A 15,671-nucleotide genomic window follows, 5' to 3' on the forward strand; every position below is an offset into this window, starting at 1 on the left:
GTACAGTTATTTTATTTTCAACTTTAATTTATATATTTTATCTTATTCTTTCCCAGTTAAATTTATCCTTCATTCTAATTTGTGTTGTACAGTTATCTCATTTTTAACTCAATTTTTATATTTTATTTTATTCCTTCCTAGTTAAATTTACCCCTTTTAATTTTCATATTTATTTCCTATCTTATTCATAGCCTTTTCTTTTTTTCTTTAGGTCACGAGCAGTTGTCTAAGCATTTCACTGCATATCGTACTGTGTATGACTGTATGTGACAAATAAAATTTGAATTTGAATTTTGAATTTGCTGTTGTTTGCACATCTTTAATATTCAGCTCTGCACAGGAGCTGCAGCAGGGTGCAGCCTGTTGCTTTTACAGTATAATACTTGTAATAAAAGTACAGTAACAGTAATTAGTGACTGAGCGGCCCGGAGCGTTTCTCTTGATTTCTTTAGTAAATGCATTCACCTGCACAGATTAGCTAAACGAACCCTGACATCTTAGCTAGCTAGGTCTCAGGAGCTAGCTAAGGACGGTAGTTACGGAGTAGCTTACAAACACGTTTAACTTACCGAAACAGTGCAGCGGGGCCTCGGGTCCTTCTGTCGGGTAGTCCAGTTTACTGAAGAACACCTCAGGCTGTCAGGTTAAAACACTCGGTCGTGTTTTCGTAGCGTAAACGCTGGCCCTCCTCTCAGAGCCTACGCTCTATCTGCTATTCCCGAACAGAGATACGCAAGTTTCTCCGTGACTGCAGCTGTCACTACAGTCATTGGTGGGACATGACAACAGCGCCACCTGCAGGAAGATTTTCTCTCTGTCTGATAGCTCGTGTTCTGAGACCTGAAGATGTCCTGAACTGTACACCGTACTGCGCTTACGTTGAAGACTTTATTTCTGCACCGCTTCACTTCCGCCATTTTTCTTCAACCTTTGACTCGCAATGAATCCTGGGATATGGAAGGTCACGAACGGTTTACCCCGAGGCGTCATTCAAATCTGCGGCTGCGCAGCTGTGAGCACGCGCCAGGGGCTTCTATCGACGCGTCTGCGCGTGCGTTCTCTGTGACTCACGTTCTTTTGCTTTGATCTGTCAGCCACGTCACAGGCAGGGAAACCCTTAAGTAGGGGCTCTCACACAGAAACGTCACAGCTCATCTGTTTGCAAATGTTCAACAGTCGGCGTTCTCTAAAGCAAGAAAACTCGCACACTATTCACTTAAATCTAGAAAATCACAGTTGCGACACAACAATGGCTCCACCCAGCAAAGACGAAACTTCATTCGTGGTCACACCAGAACAGATTATGCCACCAATCAACCGGTGCTTTGAAAGGCTCTCTGAAGTTCAGTGGAGCGAGATAGAAAATGGCACGTGCGACTCGGGCGTCCAAGCGGTGCTCGCTGATATGATTTCTGAAATCATTCAGATCGCCTCTGTCAGAATCCTTCAAATAAACCTTCCTGTTATTCAGGATCACATGACGAAGGAAGATCCGGAGCCTTTAGGTGCGGGGAAAAATAAGCCCGTCCCTCGGAGACTCGATCTCAGCCGCCATCGCCAGCGCTCTTAACGTCCCGGAACAGCGACATGAGAGCGCTGACGAGCTGACACGGATGGTTGAGGAAGAGATCTCCGAAAAGGTCAGCTCAACAATTGCCCTGATCGCAGAAAGCCCTGATTTGCCGCAAGACCCCGCCGTTTATGTTAGCGGCAAATTGAGTAATATTAAAAAGCTGCGCCGCATGGTTTGCCACGCTGCCTCGTGCCTTAAAAGGCACGCACGTAAGCTGCGCTGCCGGTGCGTGTCAAGGGGGTCTGATTCCGGTTCAGAAAGCACGGATTCAAAGGTGTCAGTGCAATCAGCAATCACAGAGATTTCTGTGATTCTGTCATCAAGGAGCTCAGATGGAGAGATGACAGAAGGAGATAAAGGTTCAGATGATGAGGAGAAAGAAATTGAGCTCCCAGACCAATCAGCTCTAACAGAACAAGGCCAAATCAAAGCCACTGCAGAGAGCCACAGTATCCGAGCTGCAACCCCAGTAGAACAGGTTGCAGCTGACATTGTAAATGAGATACTTGGAAACCTGGATTCAAGCAGTGAAGAGCTCTGTGACAGCTGTAGCTTACCCAAACCTGCCTTTAATGCAGGATTCATTATCAACAAGGTGAGAGACTTCTTTTCCAAATGTGTGCCGTCCACCTCTCACTCCGGCCTCAAAGCACGCAAACATTGCTTTTGCATGTTTGCGAAAAAACAATTTGAAAAGATGAAAAACGAGCTGAGACAAGAAATAAAGACAAACAGGAAATATTTTGTTTGTCTAAAAAACGTTTGCAAGCAGCCCAAGAGTGACACGGTGCCCTCCGATGAAAGCATAGCTGTCAGCCTCTCAGGGTCAGAGCCTCATAGTCCTCGTCCCCAGAGCGCAAATCAAGCCCCTTCCCAAAATATGCTTCTACGGTACATTCGTTTTTCTCCACTCGACTTTGGCGCCATTAGATCCCACGTTAATCGGTTGTTTGACAAACTAACTAAGAAAGAAGAGCTCTCCATTGAAAAAACCTTGGAAAACTTTAGAAATAGTGGGGCAACCAGAGACTTTACTGTGGACTTAACGGCAAAAGTGTTTGATCTACTGATGACGGATCGAATGTATGAAATCCCCGAACCTCTAATGGGTAGATCCCTCTCAGACACCGTCATCTCCAGGACTCCACGACAAACACAAGGCTCAAAGCGTCCCTATTCTGCTGAAGTCCTCTATGTCCTCGTAGAAGACGCAGTAGAAATGTTTCTACAGAAGCTTTTACTCTGGCTGGACAACGAAGACAAAGATCACGTGATTCAAATGGACAAGGTGTCTGAGGCTGTGAATGACATCCGAAACTTTATTAAAAGAACACAGACCCCAAAGCAGGAAACAGATTCAGCGAGCAGTGGTGAGGAATCTGTACCATCACCTCCAACGTCAAAACCTGGGAGCATTTCTCCAGAAAAATGCTCTCTGGCATCTGATATGTCCTCTCCAATGCCAAAATCTGGCAGCATTTCTCCAGAAAAATGCTCTCTGGCATCTGATATGTCCTCTCCAATGCCAAAATCTGGGAGCATTTCTCCAGAAAAATGCTCTTTGGCATCTGATATGTCCCCTCCAATGCCAAAATCTGGGAGCATTTCTCCAGAAAAATGCTCTCTGGCATCTGATATGTCCTCTCCAATGCCAAAATCTGGGAGCATTTCTCCAGAAAAATGCTCTTTGGCATCTGATATGTCCCCTCCAATGCCAAAATCTGGGAGCATTTCTCCAGAAAAATGCTCTTTGGCATCTGATATGTCCCCTCCAATGCCAAAACCTGGGAGCATTTCTCCGGAAAAATGCTCTTTGGCATCTGATATGTCCCCTCCAAGACCAAAACCAAAAAACCAAAAGATTTCACCTCCGAGGCCAAAATTTGGCATTGCACCTGCAGAGCATCCAGAAAAATGCTCTGCAGGTGTTTCAGGCTCTCTCATGGTTTCCTCTAAAATGTCAGAGAATGGTTCTGTGTCTTCCGTGGTTGAGAAAACGTCCGATGACCTCGCCTTCTTCCTCTTCGCGAGCGTTCTTATAAAATCTAAATCTAAGACCAAACATTCTGTGTCTCTGTCAGCAGAACTAGACATGGCCATCAACCGTCTGAGAGACCTGATCAAGCCTGAACTCAGCAGCACAGAGTCCACCACGAGTCTCATCAATGACCAGAAACAGTTCATGAAGAAAATAGCCAAATCCCTCATCAGGGAGTTTGGCTCCCCAGAACGTGTCTTACATGCTGCGATGGAAAGTAATTCATCTTTTGATGAGGCTGTGATAAGGCATCTAAAAATCAGCCTGGGAGTCATCCCCAGTCCTCCAAAGAAATCCAAAATTTCCAGGTTCTTTTCAGCGGTGGGAAAAGCTCTGCGAAAGCCCTTTAGGTGGTGCATTAAAGCCAACGATGATTAAAATCACCATCCTGGCTTTCCCCCACTGCCCTGCTTCTTTTAACATCTTGAGGCAGAATTTTAGCACCAAATCAAAATTTAAACCATAACACGTCCCGGGGCTAGCGATGTCTCCGGTCGGGCAACCAAAATCTATCTCAGCCCCGCCCGTCGGGCTATATGATAGCTCATCGGGCTATATGATAGCTCACCGGGCTATATGATAGCTCATCGGGCTATATGATAGCTCATCGGGCTACACGATAGCTCATCGGGCTATAGGATAGCTCATCGGGCTACATGATAGCTCATCGGGCTACATGATAGCTCATCGGGCTATATGATAGCTCATCGGGCTACACGATAGCTCATCGGGCTATAGGATAGCTCATCGGGCTATAGGATAGCTCATCGGGCTACATGATAGCTCATCGGGCTACATGATAGCTCATCGGGCTACATGATAGCTCATCGGGCTACATGATAGCTCATCGGGCTACATGATAGCTCATCGGGCTATATGATAGCTCATCGGGCAGGGCTGAGATAGATTTTGGTCGCCCGACCGGAGACATCACTAGCCCCGGGATGTTGGGCTAGCAATTTTGCGAGCCCTGATTTTTAGATTGGCCCTCAAATCCAAATTCTAACAACTGTAGTTCACGCCATCTCGTCTCCTTTTTGATTTCCATCCCCCCAACCGGTCGCAGCGGATGGCCGTCCCTTCTGAGCCCGGTTCCGTGGAAGTTTCTTCCTGTTAAAGGGAGTTTTTCTTCCCCACAGTCGCCTCATGCTTGCTCAGAGGGGAATCATTTGATTGTTGGGGTTCTCTGTAGTACTGTAGGGTTTTGACCTTACAGTACAAACAGGGAGGAGACTTTGTGATTTGGCGCTTTTAAAATATCTAATTCGGCATGAAATAAAAAAAGAAATCTAAATGAAAATACATTCCAACTTTGTTTGTGTTTTTCTTCTGTTGTCAAATATGTAGAAAGTGTTGCACGTGTGATTTCAGTCATTTTGCATCAACATGTAGCCAACATGTGTCTGTTTGTGATCATGTTGCATCTGTTTTTGTCTGATTTGTGTCGTAGTTTAGTCAGTTTACATCTATTTGTGGACCAATTTAGTTGTCTTGCATGTATTTGTGGCAGAATGTGTGGATCCTGTTGGACAGTTTTGTCTTAATGCTTCACTTTGGTTGTTGGTGTTTGTGCTCATTTTGCTTCTAGATGTAGACCTGCCATCTGAAAATCAGCACCTCGCCCACTTGGACCATTTGCTTTTGGTCCAGGGGTTAGCACCTTTGTTCTTTCACTGACCTTGTGGAGTAACATGAAAACAAGCACAAAGCAGTAAAAGTCAGTTTCATTGACCTGTAGACCCTTCTGCCCCCGCTCTTTTATTGCCAACATGAATTTATGGAAACTTTTCTCACTTAGAGTTTCTCCCACGGACTCCCTCCTGTCTGAGTCCCACGGTCTCACTCTGTAAGCCTCAATATTCTAACTCTTGAGTAGTTGTGACTCTGCAGCCCTGCACACTAGTAATTGTTGCCCTTTCTCTTGCAGCTCCCCATGGTCCCGATCGAGGCTTCCCGGGGCGTTTCTGTTCCCGGTTTCTTCGGCATTAAGTTAGATTCTCGTCTCCTCGGTTGTTCCTTCTCTGTTAAATTAATAAATCTGTACACAGTTCCAGAAAAAGTCGTATTGAGTCTGCTTTTGGGTCCCCACAGTGTGTGTGCACCTTGGTTCATGACGATTTATGGACATTTACACTCTGTTTATAAACGTATTTATTGTAGCATAATGCAGCCAACATTCCTACTTCTAGTCCTTCCTCTTACTCAATGTGCACTACCACCGATCACATTGCTCCTGCTCTTTTATATGGCATATATAACTTGTTTATAATCGGTACATATCTGTGTAGATACTTACGTTATGACATACAATCCCTATGTAGGTACCTCTTTAACTTTAAATCTATTTTTTGGTTTCTCTTTTTTCTCTTATTCTAAAGGAATTAGAATAAGAATTATCTGATGTAAAAATCTACATATTACTAACGCAGAGATGCCAAACTGTGTTTCATCTTCAATGCCCTGTACCAACACAGAGCAGAGCAGCTACCTGAACGCTGCTCCAACAGAGGTCGATCATCTTGTTAATAATTTTACCTCCTCACTACGTACGACTCTGGATACTGTAGCTCCGGTGAAAACTAAGGTCTCAAATCAGAAATACCCGACTCCGTGGTATGATTAGGTATTACAGGTACTGTGCTGCAGTGGTTTGTATCATATCTATCTAATAGACTCCAATTTGTGCATGTAAATGGAGAGTCCTCTTCACACACTGAGGTTAATTATGGAGTTCCACAGGGTTCAGTGCTAGGACCAATTCTGTTTACATTATACATGCTTCCCCTTGGCAGCATCATTAGAAGACATAGCATACATTTTCACTGCTATGCAGATGACACCCAGCTCTATCTGTCCATGAAGCCGGATAACACACACCAATTAGTTAAACTGCAGGAATGTCTTAAAGACATAAAGAGCTGGATGGCCACTAACTTTCTGCTTCTTAACTCAGATAAAACTGAGGTCATTGTACTCGGCGCTGAAAAGCTTAGAAATATGGTATCTAACCAGATTCTTACTCTGGATGGCATTACCTTGGCCTCCAGTAACACTGTGAGGAACCTCGGAGTCATTTTTGACCAGGATATGTCCTTCAACGCACATATTAAACAAATATGTAAGACTGCGTTCTTCCATTTGTGCAACATCTCTAAAATTAGAAATATCCTGTCTCAGAGTGACGCTGAAAAACTAGTTCATGCATTTATTACTTCCAGGCTGGACGACTGTAATTCATTATTATCAGGAAGTCCTAAAAACTCCCTGAAAAGCCTTCAGCTAATCCAAAATGCTGCAGCAAGAGTACTGACAGGTCCTGATGACCTTTGATCCCTCTGTGTCGGGTTCCAAGAAAAGTGTTTTTTTTTATTATCAGACAAACAGCAGAGAGAAGACAGCGCCACCATGTGGATGTAAGTATTTATTTTCTACCTTAATAAATACATTTTCTTCATTTCTATTTGTTCTGTTTTGAGGTAGAATTCTTTTACTTCTTAAATAAAGTTCCATACAAACTGTTTTCTACTTTTTTCCCTTTTTAATAACTAGGATCAAACACAGATCCATTTTCCTCTTTTTTATCTTCATCATCATCATCTTCTTCTGACAGGACACCACGACAGTCTGATAGCACCACCATTATAAATAAAGTTGTATCAAATGTTTGGTCAGAGTTTGTGAGAAAGGCACATCCCGACAAACCAGACACAGCTACACGACACAGCTACACGTCGTCCACGGGTCACAGCAACACGCCACAACAGCAGGAAACACGTCCTCACATTAACTGTACAGCAAGAGGTGAACTCGGGTCAGAGTTCAGACCGAGGAGTCGGGGGAGCAGCATCAGAGGAGAAGAGGAGGAGACTCTTGTGAACCCAACAAGGACTGCGGAGACCTCACTGGCATTTCCACACAAACAGGCTGCAGAGAGGAGACGAGAGACAGACAGCAATCAGTTACAACCAGCCAGTGTCCAACCTTCCTTTCAGAGTAGGAGTGTGAAACAGCAAGCAGATCATCTGCAGACGAATGGCTTATTGGAAGAGTTTCAGTCAGGTTTCAGAGCTCATCACAGTCTAGATTCAGGAGACAGACACTATCTCTACTTTTAAGATTCAAACTTTCCTTTTTGCTAAAGCATATAGTTAGGGCTGGACCAGGTGACCCTGAATCCTCCCTTAGTTATGCTGCAATAGATGTAGGCTGCCGGGGGATTCCCATGATGCACTGGGTGTTTCTTCTTCACTCACTATGTGTTAACAGACCTCTCTGCATTGAATCGTATCTGTTATTAACCTCCGTCTCTCTTCCACAGCATGTCTTTATCCTGTCTTCCTTCTCTCACCCCAACCAATCACAGCAGATGGCCCCGCCCCTTCCTGAGCCTGGTTCTGCTGGAGGTTTCTTCCTGTTAAAAGGGAGTTTTTCCTTCCCACTGTCGCCAAAGTGCTGCTCATAGGGGTTACAATATAAAGAACCTTGAGCCGACTGCTGTTGTGATTTGGTGCTGTATGAATAAAATTGAACTGAAAACATACATCCTGAAGGTCCTGAACCTTTTTCTCTGTGAAATATTAGAATTTTGTCTCAGGGGTCCTAAAACGTCTCATTTAGATCAAGTAAAACAAACAAACAAACAAAGCGTGAGTTTACTGTCTGAGCTGTTCTGCAGTCAGTTTTCTGCCCACGTTTGGCTGGTTTCAAAGATTTGGTGTAATTCAGGTCTCACCTGCAGTCGCTGCCGCCAGCGCTGATCACATATTTATCATCGCAGGAGAAGCGGATGTTGGTCACGTGAGCCGAGTGGCCGAAGTAACGCTTGTGCTTCGCCTGGAAATAAAGACAGAAGGTGGCGCTCAGTGTGAGCTGAACCTTTCAGTGATTTCTCATTTTCGGAGCTCACTTACAAATTTTTCGGCGCAGGGGAAGTCAAAGAGCTTGATGAGGCCGAAGTCGTCTCCGGTCACCATGTTGACTCCAGCGTGAGAAACGCAGGCACAGTTAACGTCCGCCTTCTCGGCGTTACGAGGCCAAATGCCGACAACCTCGTCCCCCACGATGCTACGAAAACAGAAACGCCTCCGTCAGGTCGGTCACACCTTACATGAGCTCAGGAAGGTGGCAGCGTTTCTGGAACTAGTTCCTGTTTTTTATTCGTGAAAAGTTCCTCCAGCTTTTCCTGAACCCATCCCAATTTGAATCCGTGCTTCCTGTTTTTAGTTCAGGACTCCATGGCGACCCAGGGCTGGAGGACCGGTGCTGTGCTTCTAGGATCGGTCAGATTAGGTTACGACTCCTCAGGCCTGACGAACATTTCTGTTGCTCAACGTCAGCCTGGAAAGAGTCCCCTTAGTTCCCCTTCCTGTCTGCTTTCTATATGTCAGCAGACCTTTGCTCTGCAGCTGGTTCCCAAACCTCTGAACTTGTTTACTTCCCTAACAAAGACCCGGCATGAGGGAACCCCACCACCACCAAGGACAGCCCCATCTTATCGTTTTGTTTCTTGGATTAGAGAGGGCCCTGATTCCTCTGCGTCCCATAAAGCAGGGGTCTCAAACTCCAGTCCTCGAGCGCCGCTGTCCTGAAACTGTTCCATGTGTCCCTGCTCCAACCTGAATACAGTTAGCAGGTCATTAGCGAGCGAATAGGACCAGACTGCACGCTGAGGCGGTAATTCTTGATTCATGTTACATAGAGCTGCCACAAACGATTATTTTGATAGTCGACTAATCAGATCATCATCCATTGGTCATAAAACGTACAGCTTATTGCACCAGCAGCATCTGCTCTTATATAACTATCATTAGCTTACAGCTGTAAGTGTTTAAAGGTATGTGCTAACTAAAAATAAAGACAAGATGATAGTTTATTAAATTTTAATGAAATTTGCAGATTGTTTCGGTGAAGTTTAATAAACTCCTTGCTATCTAAAATATAACAGGACACCGGAGTAAATTCTCGAGCATCTCACACTTCTGATAATCAGCTGTCTGCTTGACGTTTATTCAGCTGTGTAAAAACTATAACTTTAATCTCAGCCAAACCGATTTACTCAGGAACAAATAAAATACTAAAAAAAGCCAAACAATAACATTTTTAAGTTATCTAAGTGACTTATATATCATGTTTAACCTGAGTAGAGAAAGACGGCAGTGGGTTTGAAGCCGGGAGTCCGGTGTTCTCACGGCTCTAGTTAGCCTAGCCCCCGGCTAGCTATCGAGCTAGTAGCTAACAGACGTCTCCGAAAACGTCGGAGCGCTTTTGAAAATATGTGGTGTCTTGATAAACTGAGCAGATATTTGAGGTTTACACAGCTACATTCTCGCCTGAAAATATGTTAAACGTTTATTTTGTGACCCAGAAAGAATAATAAGAGTAATATTAAAACTAACTAGCTGCCGCCATTGTTGGAAACTGAGCTGGGCTGCGCTATGAATTCTGGGACACAGCTTCTTCTTCTTCGGGGTTTAACGGCAGCTGGCATCCTTGTACATGCAGTGCTGCCATCTTCTGTTTCAGTCCGTTATTACACTCTTAAATCCTGCTACTTATTCCTGCATCTTTCAGGATCTTACAAAGCTTCAAACGACGCGTCGACTATTAAATCAGTCGTCGACGATTTTGATAGTCGACGTAATCGTGACTAGTCGACTAATCGTGGCAGCCCTACCTGTTACAGCAGCTCATGACTGAATGAACACAGTGCAATAAAAGTAAATTTTTCCAAACACTTACTCGAGTAGGGTTAGGGGTCAGGGGTCACCACCTCAGCATGCAGTCAAGTTCTATAGAGCCTTGCTAATCACCCACTAATTGTATTCAGGTGTGTTGCAGCAGGGACACATGGTTTCAGGACACCGCCCCTCGAGGAGTTTGAGACTCATACATGGTCTGAGGCGTTCCCACTAACATGAACGTTAGCTAACATTAAGCACAGCAAATCAACTTTTCTGCCTCACCTGGTCCAGGTTGCCCAGGTGATCCTGTCTAGGATGGGCTGATCCGTGATCACCTTCCCTGAGGGAACTTCGTGCACCTGCCGGGTGTAGGTGCTTGTGGACACCTGTGAATAAATCAAGACATTGAAAACTAGCTCTCGCCTGACAGAGCTCTGACCCACAAGGAAAAGGTCAGAGGTCACAACAACAGACCCATGTGTCATAACTCAGCACGTGTCTTCTTAACCTTTAACCTTTATTTAAGAAGGAAGTGAAAGTACCTGGATGTGTCTGCTGTCAGCAGAGAAGTCGATCTGGATGACACACCCGGGAATGTCCTTGCAGTAACCAATCCGATTAAGCGACGGCCCGAGAGAGAGGTCGTAGAAATCCACAGCGCTTTCAACTGAGCCCACCGCCAAGAACCGGTTATCTGGACTGAACCTGAACAAAGAAATCCAGAAACTGAAGTTAGTCCCAGAACTGGCTCCTGTTCGTGCTAATGCTCAAACCCACCGAATGTCCTGGATGGCCACGCTGCGGTCTCTCTTCTTGCCCCAGACGGTGAGCGAGTTGACCAGCAGGACGATGAACTCCCCGTTCTCCATGCCGATGGAAACCATTTCTCCGTTGGGACTGTAGGACGTGCACTTGGCAGGATGGCCCAAACTCACCTTGTTCAGGAGTTTCTAAGACAGAAAGCAGGATTAAAGGAACACGCCGTACCAGGTCGGCAGACACCACAGTTCAACCCCGTACCTTATCAGCCAGGTCCCATATTCGGATGGTCCCGTCATCGCTGGCGGAGATGAAGACGTCTTTGAAAGGGTGACTTGTCAGACCCCAGATCCCTCCCTGAGTGTGTCCGTTGATCATGGTGTTGGAGGCAGCGTTCTTTTCTCCAACCTCTATGATCTCCCCATCCTTGGTTCCCACCAGGATTTTACCCTGTCAGAGAGTTGGAGGTTACTCTTCCTGTCACTGGAATCACATCAAGCACCACAGACCTTCCACAGTGTGTTCTTCACACCTTTCCTCTGCAGACAGATCGGACGCTCTCCACCGGTTGGCCGGTCTCCAGCTGAAAAGCTCGGCAGCGCTTCATCTCCTGGTCCCAAAGCTTTACAGCACCACCCTCTTTGGTCCTGATGAACAGCAGCAGACAGCGGGATTTCATGTTTTAAATATACATCAAAGGAATCCAGAAGAAGGGTACATCCCTAAAATGGATCTGTCTGAACTCTCATCTTCACCTGGTGTAACCTTTAACCTTTAGCCATGTTTGTGGCCGGTCCACACGGTTTATAGCCGTGTTTCCCAACCACTGTGCCGCGGCAGATTATCTGATTCCACCTGAAGAGTACTCTAAATGACGGGCGTGAGTAACGGGCAGAACAATGGCATTCTCTTCCACTAGAGGGCAGTACAACTACCTGCTCTAGTTCAATGGGTTGCCAACTGCCAGTAAAACAGAAGAAGACGAAGAAGAAATTACATAATCCTCACGCTGTGAGACGATGCAGCGCGTAATAGCAATAGATAAATATTTGAACAGAAACAGCAGTCAGTCTGACCTGGTCCTGGAGAAAACTCCAACCCAGATGAAGGCCCGAGCACGAGATGGGTCAGAAGAAAGCAAAAAAGGTAAACTGGGGACGTGTGAAGGTTCTCAGTCATCCAGGTCATCGTAGTCAAAGGAGCTTGCAAAGAAAAGCGTCTGGACTTCTTTAAGTTACTTGAAGACGTTTCACCTTCATCCGAGAAGCTTCTTCAGTTCTAAGGTCAAATGGTGGAGAGTCCCAGATTTAAACCTAGTGGGAGTTTCCCCCCACAGAGGGACAAAAGGACCCCCTGATGATCCTCTAATCGCCTGAGCCAAGGTGTGAAACTGGGTGTGGGTCCCAATCAGCCAGAGTTTCAGGTGAGTTCATTGTGAAACCTGGCCCCACCTTATCATGTGAATTCCTGAGGTCAGATGGCCCAGGGTGTGAGTGGGCGTTAAGGCGTCTGGGGAGGGAACTCAAAACTGGATTATATCTGGGACTCTCCACCATTTGACCTTAGAACTGAAGAAGCTTCTCGGATGAGAGGTGAAACGTCTTCAAGCAACTTAAAGAAGTCCAGACGTAACCTGGGGACAAACTGAGCCAAGTCCGCTCTGCCTGGTGCTCGGGGAAAAATGATCAATATGCTTTTTGTTTGGTGGTGTGCTGTGTGATTTTCCATATGAGCCGTGCTCCAAAAGGTGTGGAAACACTGGTTTATAGAGACTGATGGAGCCACTGTGGCATCACCCACTGTGGCATCACCCACTGATTCCGTAAGCCATCGTTTAGAGCATGGATTTTATTATGAGCTAATGCTAGCGACTTTTGTTACCACAGACTATATGAAAGCATAAGTCAGGCAAAGATTAGCAATGTCCAATCACTGCGCACCAAACCTGGAGCTCCGCCTTCTTGGACCATCTGTTAGTAAAAAAGCTCCAACAGCACAAACACGGTCCAGAGGTCCAGTTCAGGTGAAGCCTAGCAGACAGCTAGCACCTACAGCTACCTGTGTCACTATCCACATGTAATTCAAAGAGGCCACACCCCTAATAATGCAAACTTTAAATGATTGGTTGAATCTGGGACCATTGTTTTGTATTAACAGCAAAAGCAGGTGGTAGGTCAGCATCTTCAGGAACTGCAGACTCACGGTCGCTCCTTCCCCCCGGTAACGATAAGGCCGTCCCTCAGAGTGGTGTACATGGTGAAGACGGGGCCGCTGTGCGCCTTTGCCACTACGCGCACCAGGAAATGCTCGCGCCACACGTACACGTCTCCGTTGATGGCGCCAGTGAACGTCAGGTTGTTCTGAGTGAGACAAACAGCGATTTACCACAAATCCGCAAACACCAGAGCGTTACATAAAAAAGCAACGTCAGCGTTTCTTACGGCGCCGAACGCAACAGACAACATGGTCTGCATGCGGCCGTCCTCCACTGAGCCGATCACACCTTTCTTGTACATGAGCGAACCTCCAACCAGAGTCCAGAACTTGATGTGTTTGATTCCCACTGACACGAACTGGGTGTCAGAGTCCGGCCGGAACTCCACCACGAAGATCCGCTCAGTGTGGCCGCCCTTACTCGTCACCTTGGTGCCTGACGGACAGGTAAGAGGTCAAAGATCGTCCCATCTACATCACATACTTTGTCTTGTTTGGTGTGGAACAAATGGTCCAAACAATAATGTTCCCCCCCGAGGCATCATTGAACCTTAATCCTGAACCTGACCCCGAGTCATCAGGTAATCGTGGGGATCAGGAAGTAACCCTGTAACCCTCGATAGTGTCAGAGCTCCAAGAGCTAACCTCTTACTCCTTCCAACAAACTGCCAGAAGCTGAGAGCATCTCACAATCGTTCATCTGATGAAAGATGTTGGGTACCTTCCTGCCACCTCCACACTGTGATGGTGTGTTCAGGCTCCACCCCCACAGACAGCAGCAGCTTCCCTGTAGCGCTGAAGTTAACGTAGCCGACGCCTTTAGCGTGCGAACACCGCAGGATGGACAGTGTCTGCTTGGTCATGGCGTCCCACACGTGGATGGACGGGGCGAGGCCTGCGAGGAGAGACCAAACCGTAGAAACCACACAACTTCACAACCACAGAACCGAGGTAGGAAGTACCAGGACCTGAACATCCAAGGACCTGTGGACCACAGGACTGAAACACCAAACAACATGTGGGATCTACAGCTGATCCTCAGCATTCTTCAAGGAACAGGAGAAAAGGGGAACCTCAGATCTACAGCATCGACAAACAAAGGAACAGATTGAGCAGGAAGTGGGGCGATGAAAGGAAACGAGCCGAGGAATGAAGGATGGTAAAGAGGCCACGGAGAAAAGGATGAAGGACCTGAGGGAGTCATGGGAGCTGTGAAATGGAGACGCAGTGTCGTGGAACGAACTTGGATGGATGACCTTATCCCATTCAGGATCTTTGGGTACTTCCAGCGCCTGAGTTCGCATGCTGGGTCACGGAGCAGCGCCATTCAGAGTGCGGAAATTCAAAATGGCTTCTTTCAAACGACCATCTCTTCACCGTAAGCTTTATTAACACTTTCAGCCATGATCACATGACCGGTTCGCTCCGAGGTCCCGGACCACCTCAGCTCGGCAGAGGAAACCTCAGAAGACCAGAGAGGAAGACATGTTTTCAATCGCGTCCTCTCTGGAGGACAAAGAGAGGATCGCGTGATCATGTGATCATGCCCCGACAGCGTCTGCATTAACACGACTGACCCGGAGATGTCTCTAAAGGAAGGAAGCAGCCTCACAGCTTCAGCACACACGGCACAGACTGCACAGAAACACCGAGCCATCATGCCCACACGAGGCTCTCGGCCGGGCTCCGAGTCCGCCTACTGCCATGCTCGTGCTAATGTGGAGACGCCTGAAAACACCGAGCTCAGCCACGCTGACGTTTCAGACGCTGAGGAGAAATGGATCCTCCAGCAGTGACGTCCTGCTTACTGAGCAGCCTTTAACGTGCTGCTCGACGACGGGTTAAAGATCTGACGGTCGGACTTTGGTGCACGAACCCTCAGTCAGACTGCACCTTCACAAACAAAACACTTTGTGCATTTGGATTTGGCCTTGACTGTCGGGCTCGCACCTCGTGTGATGTTGAGGTTCCTCACGAGACCTGTACATAAACCCGACGGCTCGGCAGACGCACGCCTGGCGTCCATGTTGATTTCCGTGTGAAACGATTCTAAAAATGTAAGACCTGACGCTCTCGGACGTTTCCGTGGCGTGGAGCGTTCAGCGTGACCTTCAGTGTTTTCATTTGAATCCACATCAGTGCAGACGAGTCGGGGGGCGAGCTACGATCAGCGTCCTGACTCATGATACTCACCAGAGAGCTCCGCCTCTACACGCCGGGAGCGAATGACACCAACACGTTAATAAACTCAACCTGTGTGTGTGTGTGTGTGCACGTGTCTGTGTGTGTGTGTGTGTCTGTGTGTGTGTCTGTGTGTGTGTGTGTCTGTGTGTGTGTGTGTGTCTGTGTGTGTGTTTGTGTGTGTGTCTGTGTCTGTGTGTGTGTGTGTGTCTGTGTGTGTGTGTCT

At 46.7% G+C, this 15,671-nt stretch overlaps 2 protein-coding genes across 8 annotated transcripts in view; one reads left to right on the forward strand and one right to left on the reverse strand.

Annotated features, from left to right (window-relative positions):
• Positions 1-1,034: 1,034 nt before the first annotated feature.
• LOC146516025 (uncharacterized) lies at positions 1,035-4,915 on the forward strand. Its single transcript, XM_085162430.1, is given in 2 exon segments — positions 1,035-1,501; positions 1,503-4,915. Coding segments are annotated over 2 exon segments (2,823 nt in total). The 5' UTR covers positions 1,035-1,165; the 3' UTR covers positions 3,990-4,915.
• A 2,104-nt stretch (positions 4,916-7,019) lies between these two features.
• The window catches only part of LOC146516026 (echinoderm microtubule-associated protein-like 6), a 27,680-nt gene continuing 19,028 nt past the window's right edge, over positions 7,020-15,671 (reverse strand). For 4 of the 7 annotated variants that reach the window (XM_085162427.1, XM_085162426.1, XM_085162424.1 and 1 more), the window contains 11 exons: positions 13,986-14,159; positions 13,492-13,700; positions 13,253-13,410; positions 11,583-11,697; positions 11,312-11,500; positions 11,069-11,241; positions 10,834-10,996; positions 10,574-10,677; positions 8,522-8,675; positions 8,344-8,444; positions 7,020-7,535 (listed from right to left, as the gene is read on the reverse strand). In XM_085162427.1, coding sequence (XP_085018553.1) covers positions 7,511-7,535; positions 8,344-8,444; positions 8,522-8,675; positions 10,574-10,677; positions 10,834-10,996; positions 11,069-11,241; positions 11,312-11,500; positions 11,583-11,697; positions 13,253-13,410; positions 13,492-13,700; positions 13,986-14,159 — 1,565 coding nt within the window. In that variant the 3' untranslated portion in view covers positions 7,020-7,510. The other 3 variants (XM_085162425.1, XM_085162422.1, XM_085162428.1) reach the window with 2 other exon arrangements.

The sequence above is a fragment of the Neolamprologus multifasciatus genome, chromosome 6 (genome assembly GCF_963576455.1).
Source record: "Neolamprologus multifasciatus chromosome 6, fNeoMul1.2, whole genome shotgun sequence".
Taxonomy (NCBI): domain Eukaryota; kingdom Metazoa; phylum Chordata; class Actinopteri; order Cichliformes; family Cichlidae; genus Neolamprologus; species Neolamprologus multifasciatus.